At 39.8% G+C, this 20,715-nt stretch overlaps 1 protein-coding gene and 1 pseudogene across 2 annotated transcripts in view; one reads left to right on the top strand and one right to left on the bottom strand.

Annotated features, from left to right (window-relative positions):
• The window catches only part of CWH43 (cell wall biogenesis 43 C-terminal homolog), a 95,811-nt gene that overhangs the window by 46,875 nt on the left and 28,221 nt on the right, over positions 1–20,715 (bottom strand). The window contains exons 9-10 of the mRNA XM_031664446.1: positions 13,112–13,191; positions 1,612–1,717 (exon numbers count right to left, since the gene is read on the bottom strand). Coding sequence (XP_031520306.1) covers positions 1,612–1,717; positions 13,112–13,191 — 186 coding nt within the window. The remainder of the gene's footprint in view (positions 1–1,611; positions 1,718–13,111; positions 13,192–20,715) is intronic.
• LOC103884355 lies at positions 13,247–14,304 on the top strand (annotated as a pseudogene). Its single transcript, XR_002522003.2, has one exon. The product of XR_002522003.2 is annotated as a triosephosphate isomerase pseudogene (transcript).

The following is a 20,715-nucleotide window of genomic DNA, read 5'->3' as shown; positions in this document are numbered from 1 at the left end:
TTGGAAGCCTGCAATCAGACTAAAAAAGGGCTAAGCGACAAAGAAATGTCTCAGTGGTATTATATACATATAGATACTAAGACATTTCTCAGGAGGTATGCTTATCATTAAGAATAACCAGAACAGGTTATTCCTTTACTTATCCTGCTCCATACACCCGTAGCTGGTCTAAGAACCAAAAACACTCTCACATTTCAAAGATGCTTCACACAAAAATGAGCACCCTGGAGCATTGGAAAAATCAAATTGACCCTAGGCCTGTTGGAAGCAATTGTGGGCATTTTTCATAAGGTGGGATGAGAGACTGAGAAAAGAAATAAGACACAGAGACAAAGTATAGAGAAAGAATACTGATCCCAGGGGACCAGTGCTCAGCATATGGAGGACCTGCACAGGCCCCAGTTGCTGAGTTCCCTGAGTATTTATTGATTACTATTCTCACTATCTCAGCAAGGGGAATGTGGCAGGAGAACAGGATGATAGTGGGGAGAAGGTCAGCAGGAAAACATGTGAGCAAAGGAATCTGTGTTACAAATAAGTTCAAGGGGAGGTACTGTGCCCAGATGTGTATGTAGGCCAGATTTATGCTTCTCTCCACCCAAACATCTCAGTGTAGCAAAGAGTAACAGAGCAGCATTGCTGCCAGTATATCTCACCTCCAGCCACAGGGCAGTTTTCTCCTATCTCAGAATAGAACGAATGTATGATCGGGTTTTACACCGAGACATTCTGTTCCCAGGGACATGCAGGAGATGGAGGCCTTCCTCTTATCTCAACTGCAAGAGGCCTTTCTCTTTTACTAATCCTCCTCAGCATTGACCTTTTATGGGTGTTGGGCTGGGGGACAGGCAAATCTTGCCCTTCCCATGAGGCCATATCTCAGGCTGTCTCAGTGGGAGGAAACGTTGGACAATACCCAGGCTTTCTTGGGCAGAGGCCCCTGTGACTTTCCACAGTGCATTGTGCCCCTGGCTAATCGAGAATGGAGAATAGCGATGACTTTTACCAAGCATACTGCCTGTAAACATATTGTTAACAAGGCATATCCTGCACAGCCCTAGATCCCTTAAATCTTGATTCCATACATCACATGTTTCTGCGAGCACAGGGTTGGGGCTAAAGTTACAGATTAACAGCATCTCAAGGCAAAATAATTTTCTTAGTATAAATCAAAATGGAATTTCTTATGTCTTCCTTTTCTACATAGACACAGTAACAGTCTGATCTCTCTTTCTTTTCCCTGCAACCCATTCTGCCTTTTGATCCAACAGTTTTCTGGTCCCCAGCAGTGGGTCCCTAGGTGACAGGAGCTACTAGCAGGGGCATCCCTAAGAACAACACAACACGAATCCCCTGCAGATACTCAGTATGAGGAATTGCTCAGAATCACCTGAATTAATTGCTCTCAAACAAAGACAGATGTGGTTACAGAAGCTCAGTCCCCCTGCAGCTGCCTGCCAAAGTAGAGCATTTTTGAGGTGAGTTTATGACCATCTGCTGGTCATAAATTTAATTTAATACCTGTGTTAAGTTATGGCTTATGACCCCGCTGAAAATAAAAGTAACAATAATAGTTTCTCAAAACCTGGAACTAATTCCAGAAAGACTTACCTGTTTCATTGAGAAGGTGAGCTGATCTTTCTAGACTAGACCACCCTTCATTGTCATATCCAAACCTGAAAGGCCAGATAGCAGCAGAGACCTCTTTGGCTGGTGCCTGAGGAATTGTTTTAATGATAATTTAGGACGACTGTGAACAATGGCAGTTTCAGTGACCCACTTTTCTCCACTTCTCTCTACCAAAATTCTTATTTCAGCAAAGGAATTTCCTTAGACATTTTCCCACATTTAATCCATGAAAAGAAGGAGATATTTGCTATACAGCATTCTCAAATTAGTCTTCTGCAAATTTCTAGCTTAAGCTTGGAAGTTAGGAGGGATGTTGGAAAAGTGAGTATTTGTAATAAGCACTGCTTATAATAATAAAAAGTTAGAAAGAGCCTGGCTGTCCATAAGCAGGAAAATGAATAAACAAATGGTGCTACATATGTGGAATGGAACACTACACAACCCTAATAAGTGAATTAGGGCTACATAGGTCCACAAGGAGGAATCTCAGAAAGATTATTTTAAATTAAAAAAAAAAGTACGTTGCAAAATACATACATCAGATGTCATTTAGAAAAAAAGCAGTATTGTCTAGGGATCTGTCATATATGGTAACAATAGAAAGGAACGCATGAAAGTGCTAAAAAAAAAATCACAATACTCAGGATAGTGTTTACTCTTGCATGGGAAATGAATCACACAGAGGGATACAGAGGGGCCTTCAACATATTGAAGAAGTGGTCAGCTTATTCTAACCTACTTATGAATGATGTTACACCCCTGCTGTACTGGAAAGCTCAAGGTCCAGGAGCACAGCCCCTTTTATGAGGTCCTCAGGTCATGTGTAAGCCAGAGAATGCACTGCCCAACCCTAAGTATCCATCTCAAATGATTACCTACTAAGGTAGTAGGGGACTCGGGGAGGGAGGTGGCAATGGCTAATGGGTCAAAAAAAATAAAAAGAATAAGACCTACTATTTGATAGAACAATAAGGTGACTATAGTCAATGATAATTTAATTGTATATTTTAAAATAAAGAATGTAACTGAATTGTTTGTAACCCAAAGGACAAATGCTTAAGGGAATGGATATCCCATTCTCCACAATGCCTTATTTTACAATGCATGCCTTTATCAAAACATCCCATGTACCCTAAAAATGTACACTCCTACTATGCAATGACAAAAAAAAATTAAATAATTTTTAGAATGGTAAAAACAGAAAAAAAATCAAATTAATACCTAGTAAAGAAAGCAGAACCATCAATAGAGATTTCAAGAGGCATATTATATTTATCATGCTATCCTTTTTCTTGCAACTATTCATCTGTAATTAATTCTAGATATCATCACTTCAAAACATGTTATTCCTTTATTCTTCCCAGGAAATGCCACTCCCTTCATCCAGCTGCTCAAACCAAAAACATAGAAGTCTCCTTGATTCCTTCCTTCTCCTCACCCAACATCTACCCTCTCTGCCAATCCTATCAATTCTACTTTCAAAATATGTTCTAAGTCTATCCACTTATCTCCAACTTTATTTCCATTACGCCAGCAAAGATCACCATCATCTCTCTACTAGACAGCTGAAGAAGCCTCAGAACTTATCTCCTTGCATCCGTTCTTATCTCCCTATAATCCATTTTTCAAAGAGCAGCCAAATTGACATATATCATTTTTCTTCACTCTCCTGCTTGAGACACTACCGTGGCTTCCATCGCAAGTAAAATAAAATCACCATGAGAATGTAAATTAGTACAATCACAATGGAAAACAGTTTAGAGATTCCTTAAAGAACTAAAAGGAGAACTACCATTTGATCCAGCAATCCCACTACTGGGGATCTACCCAAAAGGAAAGAAGTCATTATGTTAAAAAGACTTGGACACACATGTTTACAGCAGCACAATTCACAATTGCAAAGATATGGAACCAACTTAAGCACCCATCCACCAATGACTGGATAAAGAAAATGTAATATATATACACACACACACATATACATACGTATACACACACACACACACACACACACACACACACCATGGAATACTACTCAGCCGTGAAAAGGAACAAAATAATATCTTTTGCAGCAACTTGGATGGGGCTGAATGCCGTTATTCTGAGTGAGGTAACTCGGGAATTAAAAACCAAATATTGTATGTTCTTACCTATAAGTGGGAACTAAGTCATGAGGATGCAAAGGCATGAGTTATACAATGAACTTGGGGGACTTGGAGGGATGGGTTGGACAGGGTAAGGGATAAAAGACTACATCTTGGGGATGGCAGGAAAATGGCAAATCGGAGGCAAAACTAACTTGCAGCTCCCACTTCAACAGAGAGAGCAGTGCATGGAGACCCACATCATGAACTTCTGCTCCAAGAACTACCACAGGAACATGCCAGGAAAGCCAAGGGAATCCACAGACCCTTTGAAGGAAGTGGATTGCTGCTGCAGGGTCCATGGGACAGCCAAGGAACAATCAGTCGGCTTGCTTTCTCAGCTGGGAGGCTTTTAGCCTGGGGCAAGTTCCTAGCCCTGCTCACCAGCTGCCTGGACATAAACTCAGTGCTGTTGTGGGGGCACGGTTAGAGTGAGACCAGCCTTTTGTGCTATGGATTGCATGGGAGCTGGGTGAGGCCTGTGGCTGCCAGCTTTTCCCCACTTCCCTGGCAACCTATGTGACACAGCAGAGGCGGCAATGATTCCCCTGGAAATATAACTCCATTGGCCTAGGATCCACACACCCATCTCCCACAGCAGCTACAGCCAGCCTGGCCCAACAAGAGTCTGAGCTCAGAGGCACCTAACCCTGTCCCCACCTGATGGTCTTTCTCTACTGGCCCTTGTAGCTGAAGAAAAAGGACATATTTTTGTAGGAGTTCCATGGCCCCACCCACCACCTGATCCTGCCTATATACTACCACAGCTGATGTGCTCTTGAAAGTGCCACCCCCTGGCTGGAGGCCAGCTAACACAAAACTAGCACACTTAACAAAAATACAATCAAGGACCCTCACAGAGTATGCTTCACTCCCCTGCTACCTCCACTGGCACAAGTACTGGTATCCATTACCAAGAGATCTGAAGACAGATCACATCACAGGACTCTTTGCAGATACTCCCAAGTACCAGCCCAGAACCAGTAGCTCTGCTGGGTAGCTAGATCCAGAAGAGAAATAATCACTACAGTTCAGCTCTCAGAAAGCCCCATCCCTGGGGGAAAGGGAAGAGCACCACATCAAGGGAGCACCCTGTGGGACAAAAGAATCTGAACAGCAGCCTTGAGTCCCAGATCTTCCCTCTGACATAGTCTACACAAATGAGAAGGAATCAGAAAGACAATTCTATTAACATGGCAAAACAAGGTTCTTTAACAGCCCCAAAAGATCACACTAGCTCAACAGCAATGGATCCAAACCAAGATGAAATCACTGAATTGCCAGAAAAAGAATTCAGACAGTTGACTCTTAAGCCAATCAAGGAGGCACCAGAAAAAGGTAAAGTCCAACTTAAAGAAATAAAAAAAAAAAAAATGATGCAAGACATGAATGGAAAAATTTCTGGTGAAATAGATAGGATAAATAAAAAACAATCACAACTTCTGGAAATGAAGGACACGCTTAGAGAAGTGCAAAATGCAGTGGAAAATCTCACCAATAGAATTGAACAAATAGAAGAAAGAACTTCAAAGGTTGAAGACAAGGCTTTCAAGTTAACCCAATCTGACAAAGACAAAGGAAAAACAATTTAAAAAATAAACAAAGCCTCCAAGAAGTTTTGGATTATGTTAAATGAACAAACCTATGAATAATTAGTGTTCCCAAGGAAGAAGATAAATCTAAAAGTTTGGAAACATATTTGAGGGAATAATTGAGGAGAACTTCCCTAGCCTTGCTGGAGATCTAGACATCCAAATACAAGAAGCTCAAAAAACACTTGGGAAATATGTTGCAAAAAGATCACCACCTAGGCACATAGTCATCAGGTTATCTGAAGTCAAGACAAAGAAAAGAATCTTAAAAGGTATGAGGCAAAAACATCAGGTAACCTATAAAGGAAAACCGATCAGATTAACAGCAGATTTCTCAGCAAAAAACCTACAAGCTAGAATAGATTAGGGTCCTATCTTTAGCCCCCTTAAACCAAAAAATTATCAGCCAAGAATTTTGTAGCCAGCAAGACTAAGTTTTCATAAATGAAGGAAAGATACAGTCTTTTACAGCGAAACAAATGCTAAGAGAATTTGCCACTACCAAGCCAGCACTACAAGAACTGCTAAAAGGAGCTCTAAATCTTGAAACAAATCCTTGAAATACACCAAAACAGAATCTCCAGAAAGCATAAATCTCAAGAACCTAATAAACAACAACACAATGAAAGAAAACCCAAGGTATTCAGGCAACAAACAGCACAATGAATAGAATAGTACCTCATGTCTCAATACTAACATTAAATGTAAATGCCCTAAATGCTCCATTTACAAGACTTAGAATGGCAGAATGGGTAAGAATTTACCAGCCAAGTACCTGCTGTCTTCAAAAGACTCACCTGACACCTAAGGGCTCACATAAACTTAAGGTAAAGGGGTGGAAAAGATATTCCATGCAAATGGACACCAAAAGTGAGCAGGAGTTGCTATTTTTATATCAGACAAAACAAACTTTAAAACAACAGCAGTTAAAAAAGACAAAGAAGGACATTATATAATGATAAAAGGACTAGTCCAACAGGAAAATATCATAACCCTAAATATATATGCACCTAACACTGGCATTCCCCAATTTATAAAACAATTACTACTAGACCTAAGAAATGAGATAGCAACACAATAACAGTGGGGACTTCAGTACTGCACTGACAGCACTAGAGAGGTCATCAAGAGAGAAAGTCAACAAATAAACACTTAAACAATACCCTGGAACAAATGGACTTAACAGATATTTACAGAACATTCTACCCAACAACTGCAGAATACACATTCTATTCATCAGTACATGCAACATTCTCCAAGATAGACCATATGATAGGCCACAAAACAATTTTCAACAAATTTAAGAAAATGAAATTATAGCAAGAACTCTCTCTCAGACCACAATGGAATAAAATTAGAAATCAGCCAGACACAGTGGCTCATGCCTGTAATCCCAGCACTTTTAGAGGCTGAGGCAGGTGGATCACCTGAGGTCGGGAGTTCAAGACCAGCCTGACCAACATGGGGTGAAACCCTGTCTCTACTAAAAATACAAAATTTAACTGAATGTGGTGGTGCATGCCTGTAATCCCAGGTACTTGGGAGGGTGAGACAGGAGGATCAATTGAATCTGGGACGCAGAGGTTGCAGTGAGCTGAGATTGTGCCATTGCACTCCAGCCTGGGTGACAAGAGCAAAACTCCATCTCAAAAAATAAAAAATAAAAATTGGAAATCAACTTCAAAAGGAACCTTCGAAACCATGCAAATATATAGAAATTAAATAACCTGCTCTTGAATGATCATTGTGTCCACAATTAAATCAAGATGGAAATTTAAAAAATTCTTTGAACTGAATGATAATAGTGAAACAACCTATCAAAACCTCTGCAATGCAGCAAAGGCAGTACTAAGAAAGTTCATAGCCTTAAATGCCTATATCAAAAAGTTTGAAACAGCACAAATAAAGAACCTAAGATCACACCTCAAGGAACTAGAGAAAAAAGAACAAACCAAACCCAAGCCCAGCAGAAGAAAAGAAATAACAAAAATCAGAGCCGAATTAAATGAGATTGAAAAAACAAATGAACAAAAATACAAAAGATAAATGAAACAAAAAGCTGACTATTTGAAAAGATAAATAAAATTGATAGACTATTAGTGAGATAACCCAAGTAAAGAATAAGTTCAATTAGAAATAAAACAGAAGAGACGACAACAAATACCACAGAAATACAAAAGATCATTCAATGCTACCATGAACATGTCTACGTACATAAACTAGAAAATCTAGAGGAGATGGATAAATTTCTGGAAATGCACAACCCTCCTAGATTAAACCAGGAAGAAATAGAAACTCTGAACAGACCAATGAAAAGTAGCAAGATTGAAATGGCAATTTAAAAGTTGCTAACAAAAAAAAAGTCCAGGACCAGACAGATTCACAGCCGAATTCCATCAGACATTCAAAGAAGAATTGGTACCAATCCTGCTGACGCTATTCCAAAAGATAGAGAAAGAGGGGATCCTTTCTAAATCATTCTATGAAGCCAGTATCACTCTAATACCAAAACTAGCAAAGGAGATAACAAAAAAAGAAAACTACAGCCCAATATATCTGATGAATATAGTTGCAAAAATCCTCAACAAAATAGTAGCAAACTGAATCCACCAGAATATCAAAAAGATAATCCACCATGATCAAGTGGGTTTCATATCAGGGATGCAGGGATGGTTTAACATCTGTAAGTCAATAAATGTGATACACCACATAAATGGAATTTAAAACAAAAATCACATGATCATCTCAATAGACACAGAAAAAGCAGTTGACAAAATCCAGCGTCCCTTTACGATTAAAACCCTCAGCAAAATCGGCATAGAAAGGTCACACCTTAAAGTAATAAAAGCCATTTATTACAAAACCCACAGCCAACATTATACTGAATAGGGAAAAGTTGAAAGCATTCCCCTGTGACCTGGAACAAGACAAGGATGTCCATTTTCACTACTTCTATTCAACATAGTACTGAAAGTTCTAGCCAGCACAACCAACAAGAGAAGGAAATAAAGGGTATCAAATTGATAAAGAGGAAGTCAAACTGTCACTGTTTGTGGATGACATAATGGTATATCTGGAAAACCCCAAAGACTCCACCAAAAAGCTCCTAGAACTGGTAAATGAATTCAGCAAAGTTTCAAGATACAAAATTAGTGTACACAAATTAGTAGCCCTTCTATACACCAACAGTGACCAAAGTGATAATCAAATCAAGAATCCAACCCCTTTCACAATAGCTGAAAAAATAAATAAAATAAAATGTTTAGGAATATACTTAACCAAGGAGGTGAAAGACCTCTACAAGGAAAATTATGAAACACTCCTGAAAGAAATCATAGATGACACAAACAAATGCGAACACATCCATGCTCATGGATGGGTAGAATCAATATTGTGAAAATAACCATACTGCCAAAAGCAATCTACAAATTCAATGCAATTCTCACTAAAATACCACCATCATTCTTCACAGAACTGGAAAAAAACCTAAAATTCATATGGAACCAAAAAAGAGTCTGCATAGCCAAAGCAAGACTAAGTAAAAATAATAAATTAGAGGCCTTACATTACCCAACTTCAAAATATACTATAAGGCCCTAGTCACCAAAACAGCATGGCACTGGTATAAAAACAGGCATATAGACCAATGGAACAGAATAGAGAACCCAGAAATAAAGCCAAATGATTACAGTCCACTGATCTTCAACAAAGCAAACAAAAACATGAAGTGGAAAAGGACATTCTATTCAACAAATGGTACTAGGATAACTGGCAAGCCACAGGTAGAAGAATAAAACTGGATCCCCATCTCTCACTTTTTACAAAAATCAACTCAAGATGGATCAAAGACTTAGATCTAACACCTGAAACCATAAAAATTCTAGAATACAACATTGGAAAAGCTCTTTTAAAATTGGCTTAGGCAGAGACTTCATGACCAAGAACCCAAAAACAAATGCAACAAAAACAAAGATAAACAGATGGAGCTTAATTAAACTAAAAAACTTCTGCACAGCAAAAGAAATAATTGGCAGACTAAACAGACAACTCACAAGATAGGGGGAAATCTTTGCTATCTATACATCTGAAAAAGGACTAATACCCGAAATCTACAAGGAACTCAAACAAATCAGCAAGAAAAAAAAAAATCCCATCAAAAAGTGGGCTAAGAACATGAAAAGACAATTCTCAAAAGAAGATATACAAATGGCCAAAAAACATATGGAAAAATGCTCAACATCACTAATGTTCAGGGAAATGCAAATCAAAACCACAATGTGATACCACCTTACTCCTGCAAGAATGGCCATAATCAAAAAATCAAAAACTAATAAATGTTGACATGGATGTAGTGAAAAAGGAACACTTTTACACTGTTTGTGGGAAGGTAAACTTGTACAACCACTATGGAAAATAGTGTGGAGATTCCTTAAAGAACTAAAAATAGATCTACAATTTGATCCAGCAATCACACTCCTGGGTATCTACCCAGAGGAAAAGAAGTCATTATATGAAAAAGATACTTGCATATACATGTTTACAGCAGCACAATTTGAAATTGCAAAAATATAGAACCAGCCCAAATGCCCATCAATCAACAAGTGGATAAAGAAAATATGATTAGATAGATAGATAGATAGATAGATAGATAGATAGATAGATAGATAGCATGTGTGTGTGTGTGTGTGTGTGTGTAATGGAATACTATTCAGGCATAAAAATGAATAAAATAATGGCATTTGCAACAACCTGGATGGAATTGGAGACCATTATTCTAAGTGAAGTGTCTCAGGAATGGAAAACCAAACATTATATGTTCTTGCACATAAGTGGGAGCTAAGCTATGAGGATGCAAAGCCATAAGAATGATACAATGAACTTTGGAGACTCAGGGGAAAGGGTGGGAGGGAGTGAGGAATAAAAGACTACAAATTGGTTACAATTTCACTGCTCGGGTGATGGATGCACCAAAATCTCAGAAATCACCACTAAATAACCTATTCACATAACCAAACACCACCCGTTCCCCCAAAAACCTATTGAAAAAAATGTAATAACAAAAAAAGACTACATATTTGGTACAGTGTACACTGCTTGGGTGATGGGTGCACTAAAATCTCAGAAATCACCTCTAAAGAACTTATCCACATAACCAAAAACCACTTGCCCAAAAACTATTGACAATGGCCAGGGACGGTGGCTCATGCCTGTAATCCCAGCACTTTGGGAGGCGAAGGCAGGCAGATAACTTGAGGTCAGGAGTTTGAGACCAGCCTGCCCATCACAGTGAAATTCCATCTCTGCTAAAAGTACAAAAATTAGCTGGGCATGGTGGTGTGCACCTGTAATCCCAGCTGCTCCGGAGGCTGAGGCAAGAGAATCGCTTGAAGCCAGAGGCAGAGGTTGCAGGGAACCAAGATCATGCCACTGCACCCCAGCCTGGGTGACAGAGTGAGACTCCAGCTAAAAAATAAAAAAATTAAAAAAAAAAAACTATTGACATTAAAAATAATACTAATAATAAAATGAAAATAAGAAAAAAATAACAGCAACACTTCTGTGTTCTACAAGGCCCTGGTATGGCCCTCCCCAGCCTCTCCACATCATCTATTACTCTTCACCAAGCTTCAGCCAAGCCAGTCACCCTGATGTCCCTCAAACACACCAAGTGTGGTTCTCCCTCAGTCCTCTATATGTGTTCCTTCTGCCAACATCCCAGCCCTCACAACTGTTTTCTCAGTTTGCAAATTTCATCTCAAATGTCACCTCTCCTCAGACAGCTTTCTCTAATCCCCCATACCCAGTTACCTTTCATTCTACAATCCTGTTTCCTTCATGGCAGCTTGATCTAAAATGAGATCGTTTCTTTATTTGTTCTCTGAATACTATCATTCTCTCCTACTAGAATGCAAACTCTGGCAGGGCATGTTCTTGTCCAACTTGTTTATATCTGTATCCCTGGCACCAGGTAATAAAGAAACATTCAGTAATCACTAGCCAAATGAATGAATGAGCAAATGAGCAAAAGAACAGGTATCAAATCCAATTCAAATAACTCCTTCCAAAAGAATTCCTGGATGACATTAGGTATCCTTTTCTGATGGACATTATGTTGCAATAATAATGACCAACAATTAAAGGAACATGTAGTGATCATCTACTGTTATCTACTTATTAAGAAATAGTTACTTAATTCTGAATACCTACCAAGCACTCTGTAAGTTACTGAACGTACAAAGATCAAGAAGAGAAACATGGTCTATGTTCTCAGTCTAGCTTTTTATTCAAAATGAAAAATGTTCCTGGTAGTACAGACTGCTAAAATTCAAAGTCAACCCTCAACAATTTCTATTTTAACCAAAACTGTACCTCTGACTGCATTATGAAATACACTAGACTTTTTATCAGATCAGATAGAAAGCACAACATTCAATTGCTTATTCTCATTTCTGCCAACTGTTCTAAAAGAGAAAAGGATATTAAAACATTTAAAACTGCAGATAGCAAGAGAGGAAAGAAAGAGACAAGAAAAGTTTTACTACCTGTCAAGGCATAAGCTACCCATAGTATTATCTGTAAGAGTTTTCCTAAAGAATCTCACATTGCTATCTTCAGCAATATCTACCAAGAAGTACAGAAAGTCCAATGCAAAATAGTTTCTTATCTCATAGTGACATGGTTTGGATCTGTGTCCCTACCAAATCTCAAGTTGAATTGTAATCTCTGGGGCCTGGAGGTGACCAGATCATGGGGGTGGAATTCTCATGAATGGTTTAGCACCATACCCTCGGTACTGTTCTCCAATAAATAAATAAATGATAAAACACCCCCCTTTTGTGTTGTTGTAATAGTGAAAGAGTGAGTTCTCATCAGATCTGATAGTTTTAAAGTGTGTAGCACCTGCCAGGCGTGGTGGCTTACACCTGTAATCCCAGCACTTTGGGAGGTGGGCAGATCACAAGGTCAGGAAATCAAGACCATCCTGGCCAACATGGTGAAACCCATCTCTACTAAAATACAAAAAAAAAAAAAAAAAAAAAAAAAAAAAATTAGCCGGGTGCCTTGGCACACTGCCTGTAGTCCCAGCTACTTGGGAGGATGAGGCAAGGGAATCGCTTGAACCTGGGAGGCAGAGGTTGCAGTGAGCCAAGATCGCACCACTGCACTCCAGCCTGGCAGCAGAGTGAGACTCCATCAAAAAAAACCAAACAAACAAACAAAAAAAAACAAAAAAAAGTGTGTAGCACCTACCCCCTCTCTCTCTTGTTCCTGCTCCACCATGTAAGATAATTAGCTCCCTGTATGCCTTTCACCATGATTGCAAGTTTCCTGAGGCCTCCCCAGAAGCTGAGCAGATGCCTCCATGCTTCCTGTACAGTCTGTAGAACCATGGGATAGTTAAAATTCTTCTTTATAAATTACCCAGTCTCAAGTATTTCTTTATGGCAGTGCAAGAACAAACTAATACACATAGTTTAGATATGTTAAATCATGAATGGCAGAAATAACTCCATGAAACAAAATCATCAACAATCTGTCCCTAGTATACGGGCCTATCCTATTCCAAGAACCCAACTTCATAAAATAATCCCACTATCTTATCAGTCTGGCACATAAGAGTTTAGAAGATAGAGTCCAGGGCTCTGAAGTCATCAGATCCAGGTTCAATCAGAATGGTAACGTGTACAAATATATGCACATATATATACCATATAAAATTCTATTTCAAGGTTTTTAATTACTTACCACTTTGCCCAACTTTCTCTCATAGGCTTTATGCCGTAGTCCTAACCCCAACAATCCCACACCAACAAGCAGCCACAGAACTAAACAGAAAAAAGAAATGATTATTTTTAAATGAATAAAATAAAATAAAATAAATTTGCTGACACTGACCTTCAGTGCCTCATCTCCAGTGCTGTGGTGCCCTCCAAGAAGTTCTTCATGATGGGGGAACTGGAAGATGAATGGGCGGAAGAAGAGTCTTGGGTAGCTCACTGGCACTGAATGTGACCAAGGTGCCAGTTGACACCGAGGTGGTTTGCTCTCCCCTCCACTGCTTATATCAACTTCACCCAGCAGAAGCTAGATCCCAAGATTGCTGTGCCTGTGCAGAACTGCTACAAAGTGACTAATGGGGCCTTTACTGGGGAGATCAGCCCTGGCAAAATCAAAGACTGCAGAGCCAGATGGGTGGTCCTGGGGCACTCAGAGAGAAGGCATGTCTTTGGGGAGTCAGATGAACAGATTGGGCAGAAAGTGGCCCATGCTCTGGCAGAGTTACTTGGAGTAATCACCTGCATTGGGAAGAAGCTAGATGCAAGGGAAGCTGGCATCACCAAGAAGGTTGTTTTCGAGCAGACAAAGGTCATCGCAGATAAGGTGAAGGACTGGAGCAAGGTCATCCTGGCTTATAAGCCTGTGTGGGACATTGGTACTGGCAAAACTGCAACACCCCAAAAGGCCCAGGAAGTACAAAAGAAGCTCCAAGGATGTCTTAAATCCAATATCTCTGATGTGGTTCAGAGCACCCGTATCACTTATGGAGGCTCTGTGACCAGGGTAACTTGCAAGGAGCTGGCCAGCCAGCCTGACGTGGATGGCTTCCTCCTGGGTAGTGCTTCCCTCAAGCCTGAATTCGTGGATATCAATGCCAAACAATGAGCCCCACCCATTTTCCATACCCTTCCTGCCAAATCAGGGACTAAGCAGCCCAGAAGCCGAGTCATTGCCCCTCCCCTGCACAAGCTTCTGATGGTGTCATCTACCCTCTTTTGTGGCCTCATCCAAACTATACCTTCCTTTACTGTTTATATCTTCACCCTGTAATGGTTGGGACCAGGACAATCCCTTCTCCACTTACTATAATGGTTGGAACTAAATGTCACCAAGGTGGCTTCTCCTTAGCTGAGAGGTGGAAGGGGTGGAATTTGCTCCTGGGTCCCCTAGGCAGGAGATAAAACATCCTCTCCTTTCTTACACTGTGAGGCCAAGATCCTCCCCTCAGAAGCCAGGAATGCTGCCCTATTCCATGGTGCCCACTCCTGTGTGGGCTCTGTATGTGAACCACTCACATGGGAGGGAATAAACACATGGCACTAGGAAAAAATAAAAATACCTAAATCTGTTTTAAAATAACAAGGTTTATAAAATCATTGAATTTATTGGCCAATGATTTTGTGCAAAGGGAAAATGTGTAGTTCTTGGGTTAAATTTCATGTGTGACATGTATACATCGACAACTCTTTAAACTCAGGTTTCAAGAATTTTCCCTAAAAATGTTCCAAGGACTATGAGCTTAAAGTAAAAATAAGTCATAAAACATACAAGAAAACAAGTTTCCATGAGCAGGAAACAAAGGAAAAAAACACTCTGCAGAATCAAGCCCACAAAGACAGATGTTGGAACTTTCTGAATCAGAATATAAAACAAGTATGCTTATTATATTTACAAAAATAAAGGAGGGTATTTAAAAGTATGACTAGGGAACATGAGACTAAAATAAACAATCAGAAAATTTTTAAAAGAAATCAAATAGAGTTCTAGAAATAAAAAGATAATTATAATAATTGAAATTAGAAATTCAAAGACAATTGAATCAGACAAGCTGAATAGAGAATTAGTTCAAGGGGCAGCCCAAAACATAGAGGTAAAAAATATGAAAGAGGGGGGCGCGCCCAAGATGGCCAAATAGTAACAGCTCCTGCCTCCAGCTCCCAGTGTGAGCAACACACAAGACGGGTGATTTCTGCATTTTCAACTGAGGTACCAGGTTCATCTCACTGGGGCATGTCGGACAGTTGGCGCTGGTCCGCAGATGCAGCCCAACCAGTGAGAGCTGAAGCAGGGTGAGGCATCACCTCACCTAGGAAGTGCAAGGGGGAAGCGAATTCCTTTTCCTAGCCAAAGGAAATTGAGACACACAACACCTGGAAAATCGGGTAACTCCCACCCTAATACTGTGCTTTACCAAGGGTCTTAGCAAATGGCACACCAGGAGATTACATCCCACACCTGGCCCAGAGGGTCCCACCTCACAGAGCCTCCCTCATTGCTAGCACAGCAGTCTGAGATCTAACTGCAAGACGGCAGTGAGACTGGGGGAGGGGCGCCCACTATTGCTGAGGCTTAAGTAGGTAAACAAAGCCGCCAGGAAGCTCCAATTGGGTGGCGCACACCACAGCTCAAGGAGGCCAGCCCGCCTCTGTAGACTCCTCCTCTGGGGACAGGGCATAGCTAAACAAAAAGCAGCAGAAACCTTAGCAGAGGTAAATGCCCCTGTCTGACAGCTTTGAAGAAAGCAGTGGATCTCCCAGCACAGAGGTTGAGATCTGAGAACAGACAGACTGCCTGCTCAAGGGGGTCCCTGAACCCTGAGTAGCCTAACTGGGAGACATCCCCCACTAGGTGCAGATTGACACCTCACACCTCACACGGTGGGGTTCACCCCTGAGACGAAGCTTCCCGAGCAAAAATCAGACAGCAACACTCACTGTTCAGCAATATTCTATTTTCTGCAGCCTCCACTGCTGATACCCAGGCAAACAGGGTCTGGACTGGACCTCAAGCGAACTCCAACAGACATACAGCTGAGGGTCCTGACTGTTAGAAGGAAAACTAACAAACAGAAAGGACACCCACACCAAAACCCCATCAGTACGTCACCATGATCAAAGACCAAAGGCAGATAAAACCACAAAGATGGGGAAAAAGCAGTGCAGAAAAGCTGGAAATTCAAAAAATCAAAGCACATCTCCCCCTCCAAAGGAACACAGCTCATCACCAGCAACGGAACAAAGCTGGATGGAGAATGACTTTGACGAGTTGAGAGAAGAAGGCTTCACTCAATCAAACTTCTCAGAGCTAAAGGAGGAATGATGTAACCAGATGTAACCAGAAACTAAAAACCTTGAAAAAGGAATGGATGAATGGATAACTAGAATAATCAATGCAGAGAAGACCTTAAAAGAACTGATAGAGGTGAAAACCATAACATGAGAACTACGTGACAAATGCACAAACTTCAATAACCGACTCGATCAACTGGAAGAAAGAGTATTGGTGGTTGAAGACCAAATGAATGAAATGAAGCGAGAGGAGAAGTGTAGAGAAAAAAGAGTAAAAAGAAATGAACAAATTCTCCAAGAAATATGGGATTATGTGAAAAGACCAAATCTACGTGTGATTGGTATGCCTGAAAGTGACAGGGAAAATGGAACCAAGTTGGAAAACACTCTGCAGGATATCATCCAGGAGAACTTCCCCAACCTAGTAAGGCAGGCCAACATTCAAATTCAAGAAATACAGAGAATGCCACAAAGATACTCCTTGAGAAGAGCAACTCCAAGACACATAATTGTCACATTCACCAAAGTTGAAATGAAGGAAAAAATGTTAAGGGCAGCCAGAGAGAAAGGTCAGGTTACACACAAAGGGAAGCCCATCAGACTAAGAGCAGATCTCATGGCAGAAACTCTCCAAGCCAGAAGAGAGTGGGGGCCTATATTCAACATTCTTAAAGGAAAGAATTTTCACCCCAGAATTTCATATCCAGCCAAACTAAGTTTCACAAGTGAAGGAGAAATAAAATGCTTTACAGACAAGCAAATGCTTAGAGTTTTTGTCACCACCAGGCCTGCCCTACAAGAGATCCTGAAGGAAGCACTAAACATGGAAAGGAACAACAGGTACCAGCCATTGCAAACACATGTCGAAATGTAAAGTCCATTAAAACTAGGAAGAAACTGCATCAACTAGTGAGCAAAATAACCAGCTAATATCATAACGACAGGATCAAGTTCACACATAACAATATTAACCTTAAATGTAAATGCACTAAATGCTCCAATTAAAAGACACAGACTGACAAATTAGAGAGTCAAGACCCATCAGTTTGCTGTTTTCAGGAGACCCATCTCACATGCTGAGACACACATAGGCTCAAAATAAAGGGATGGAGGAAGATCTACCAAGCAAATGGAAAAAAAAAAAGCAGGGGTTGCAATACTAGTCTCTGATAAAATAGACATTCAACCATCAAGATCAAAAGAGACAAAGAAGGCCATTACATAATGGTAAAGGGATTAATTGATCAGGAAGAGCTAACTATCCTAAATATATATGCACCCAATACAGGAGCACCCAGATTCATAAAACAAGTCCTTAGAGACTTACAAAGAGACTTAGACTCCCCTACAATAATAATGGGAGACTTTAACACCCCACTGTCAACATTAGACAGATCAACGAGACAGAAAGTTAACAAGGATATCCAGGAATTGAACTCAACGCTGCAATAAGTGGACCTAATAGACATCTACAGAACTCTCCACCCCAAATCAACAGAATATACATTCTTCTCAGCAGCACATCACACTTGTTCCAGAATTGACCACATAGTTGGAAGTAAAGCACTCCTCAGCAAATGTAAAAGAACAGAAATTATAACAAACTGTCTCTCAGACCATAGTGCAATCAAACTAGAACTCAGGATTAAGAAACTCAATCAAAACCACTCAACTACATGGAAACTGAACAACCTGCTTCTGAATGACTACTGGGTACATAACGAAATGAAGGCAGAAATAAAGATGTTCTTTGAAACCAATGAGAACAAAGATACAACATACCAGAATCTCTGGGACACATTTAAAGCGGTGTGTAGAGGGAAATTTATAGCAGTAAATGCCCACAAGAGAAAGCAGGAAAGATCTAAAATTGACAACCTAACACCATGCAGTAAAAAATTATAAAAGGGATATCTCCACCGAGATAATGAAGGCAGAAATAAAGATGTTCTTTGAAACCAATGAGAAGAAAGACACGATGTACCAGAATCTCTAGGACACACTTAAAGTAGTGTTAAGAGGGAAATTTATAGCACTACATGCCCACAAGAGAAAGCAGAAAAGATCTAAAATCGACACCCTAACATCACAATTAAAAGAACTAGAGAAGCAAGAGCAAACACATTCAAAAGCTAGCAGAAGGCAAGAAATTACTAAGATCAGAGCAGAACTGAAGGAGATAGAGACACAAAAAATCCATCAAAAAAATCAATTAACCCAGGAGCTGGTTTTTTGAAAATATCAACAAAATGTATGGACCGCTGGCAAGACTAATAAAGAAGAAAAGAGGGAAGAATCAAGCAGATGCAATACAAATTGATAACGGGATATCACAATCAATACCACAGAAACACAAACTACCATCAGAGAATACTATAAACACTTCTACACAAATAAACTAGAAAACTTACAGGAAATGGATAAATTTCTGGACACATACACCCTCCCAAGACTAAACCAGGAAGAAGTTGAATCTCTGACTAGACCAATAACAGGCAATAATTGAGGCAATAATTAATAGCCTACCAACCAAAACAAGTCCAGGACCAGAGGGATTCACAGCCAAATTCTACCAGAGGTACAAAGAGGAGCTGGTACCATTTCTTCTAAAATTATTCCAATCAATAGAAAAAGAGGGAATCCTCCCTAACTCATTTTATGAGACCAGCATCATCCTGATACCAAAGCCTGGCAGAGACACAATAGAAAAAGAGAATTTTAAACCAATACCCCTGATGAACATCACTGCGAAAATCCTCAATAAAATACTGGCAAACTGAATCCAGCAGCACATCAAAAAGCTTATCCACCAAGATCAAGTTGGCTTCATCCTGAGGATACAAGGCTGGTTCAACATACACAAACCAATAAATGCAATCCAGCATATAAACAGAACCAAAGACAAAAACCACATGATAATCTCAATAGATGCAGAAAAGGCCTTTGACAAAATTCAACAGCCCTTCATGCTAAAACCCCTAAATAAACTAGGTATTGATGGAACGTATCTCAAAATAATAAGAGCTATTTATGACAAACCCACAGCCAATATCATACTGAATGGGCAAAAACTGGAAGCATTCCCTTTGAAAACCAGCACAAGACAAGGATGCCCTCCCTCATCACTCCTATTCAACTTAGTGTTGGAAGTTCTGGCCAGGGCAATAAGGCAGGAGAAAGAATAAAGGGTATTCAATTAGGAAAAGAGGAAGCCAAATTGTCCCTATTTGCAGATGACATAATTGTATATTTAGAAAACCCCATCATCTCAGCCCAAAATCTCCTTAAGCTGATAAGCAACTTCAGCAAAGTCTCAGGATACAAAATCAGTGTGCAAAAATCACAAGCATTCCTATACACCAATAACAGACAAACAGAGAGCCAAATCATGAATGAACTTCAATTCAAAATTGCTACAAAGAGAATAAAAAACCTAGTAATCCAACTTAATAGAGATGGGAAGGACCTCTTCAAGGAGAACTACAAACCACTGCTCAACAAAATAAAAGAGGACACAAACAAATGGAAGAATATTCCATGCTCATGCATAGGAAGAATCAATATCATGAAAATGGCCATACTGCTCAAGATAATTTATAGATTCAATGCCATCCCCATCAAACCACCAATGACTTTCTTCACAGAATTGGAAAAAACTACTTTAAAGTTCATATAGAACCAAAAAAGAGCCCGCGTAGCCAAGACAATCCTAAACCAAAAGAACAAAGCTGAAGGCATCATGCTACCAGACTTCAAACTACACTACAAGGCTACAGTAACCAAAACTGCATGGTACTGGTACCAAAACAGATATATAGACCAATGGAACAGAACAGAGGCCTCAGAAATAACACCACACATCTACAACCATCTGATCTTTCACAAACCTGACAAAAACAAGCAATGAGGAAAGGGTTCCCTATTTAATAAATGGTGCTGGGAAAACTGGCTAGCCATATATAGAAAGCTGAAACTGGATTTCTTCCTTACACCTTGTACAAAAATTAATTCAGGATGGATTAAAGACTTAAATGTAGGACCTAAAACCATAAAAGTCCTAGAAGAAAACCTAGGCAATAACATTCAGGACATAGGCATAGACAGAGACTTCATGAATAAAACACCAAAAGCAATGTCAACAAATGCCAAAATTGACAAATGGGATCTAATTAAACTAAAGAGCTTCTGCACAGCAAAAGAAACTACCATCAGAGTGAACACGCAACCTACAGAATGGGAAAAAATTTTTGCAATCTATCCATCTGACAATGGGCTAATAGCCAGAATCTACAAAGAACTTAAACAAATTTACAAGAAAAAAACAACCCCATCAAAAAGTGGGCAAAGTATATGAACAGACACTTCTCCAAAGAAGATATTTATGCAGCCAACAGACACGTGAAAAAATGCTCATCATCACTGGTCACCAGAGAAATCCAAATCAAAACCACAATGAGATACCATCTCAAACCAGTCAGAATGGCAATCATTAAAAAATCAGGA

The sequence above is a fragment of the Papio anubis genome, chromosome 3 (assembly GCF_008728515.1).
Source record: "Papio anubis isolate 15944 chromosome 3, Panubis1.0, whole genome shotgun sequence".
NCBI classification, from domain to species: domain Eukaryota; kingdom Metazoa; phylum Chordata; class Mammalia; order Primates; family Cercopithecidae; genus Papio; species Papio anubis.
This window is presented reverse-complemented; position numbering and strand designations above follow the sequence as displayed.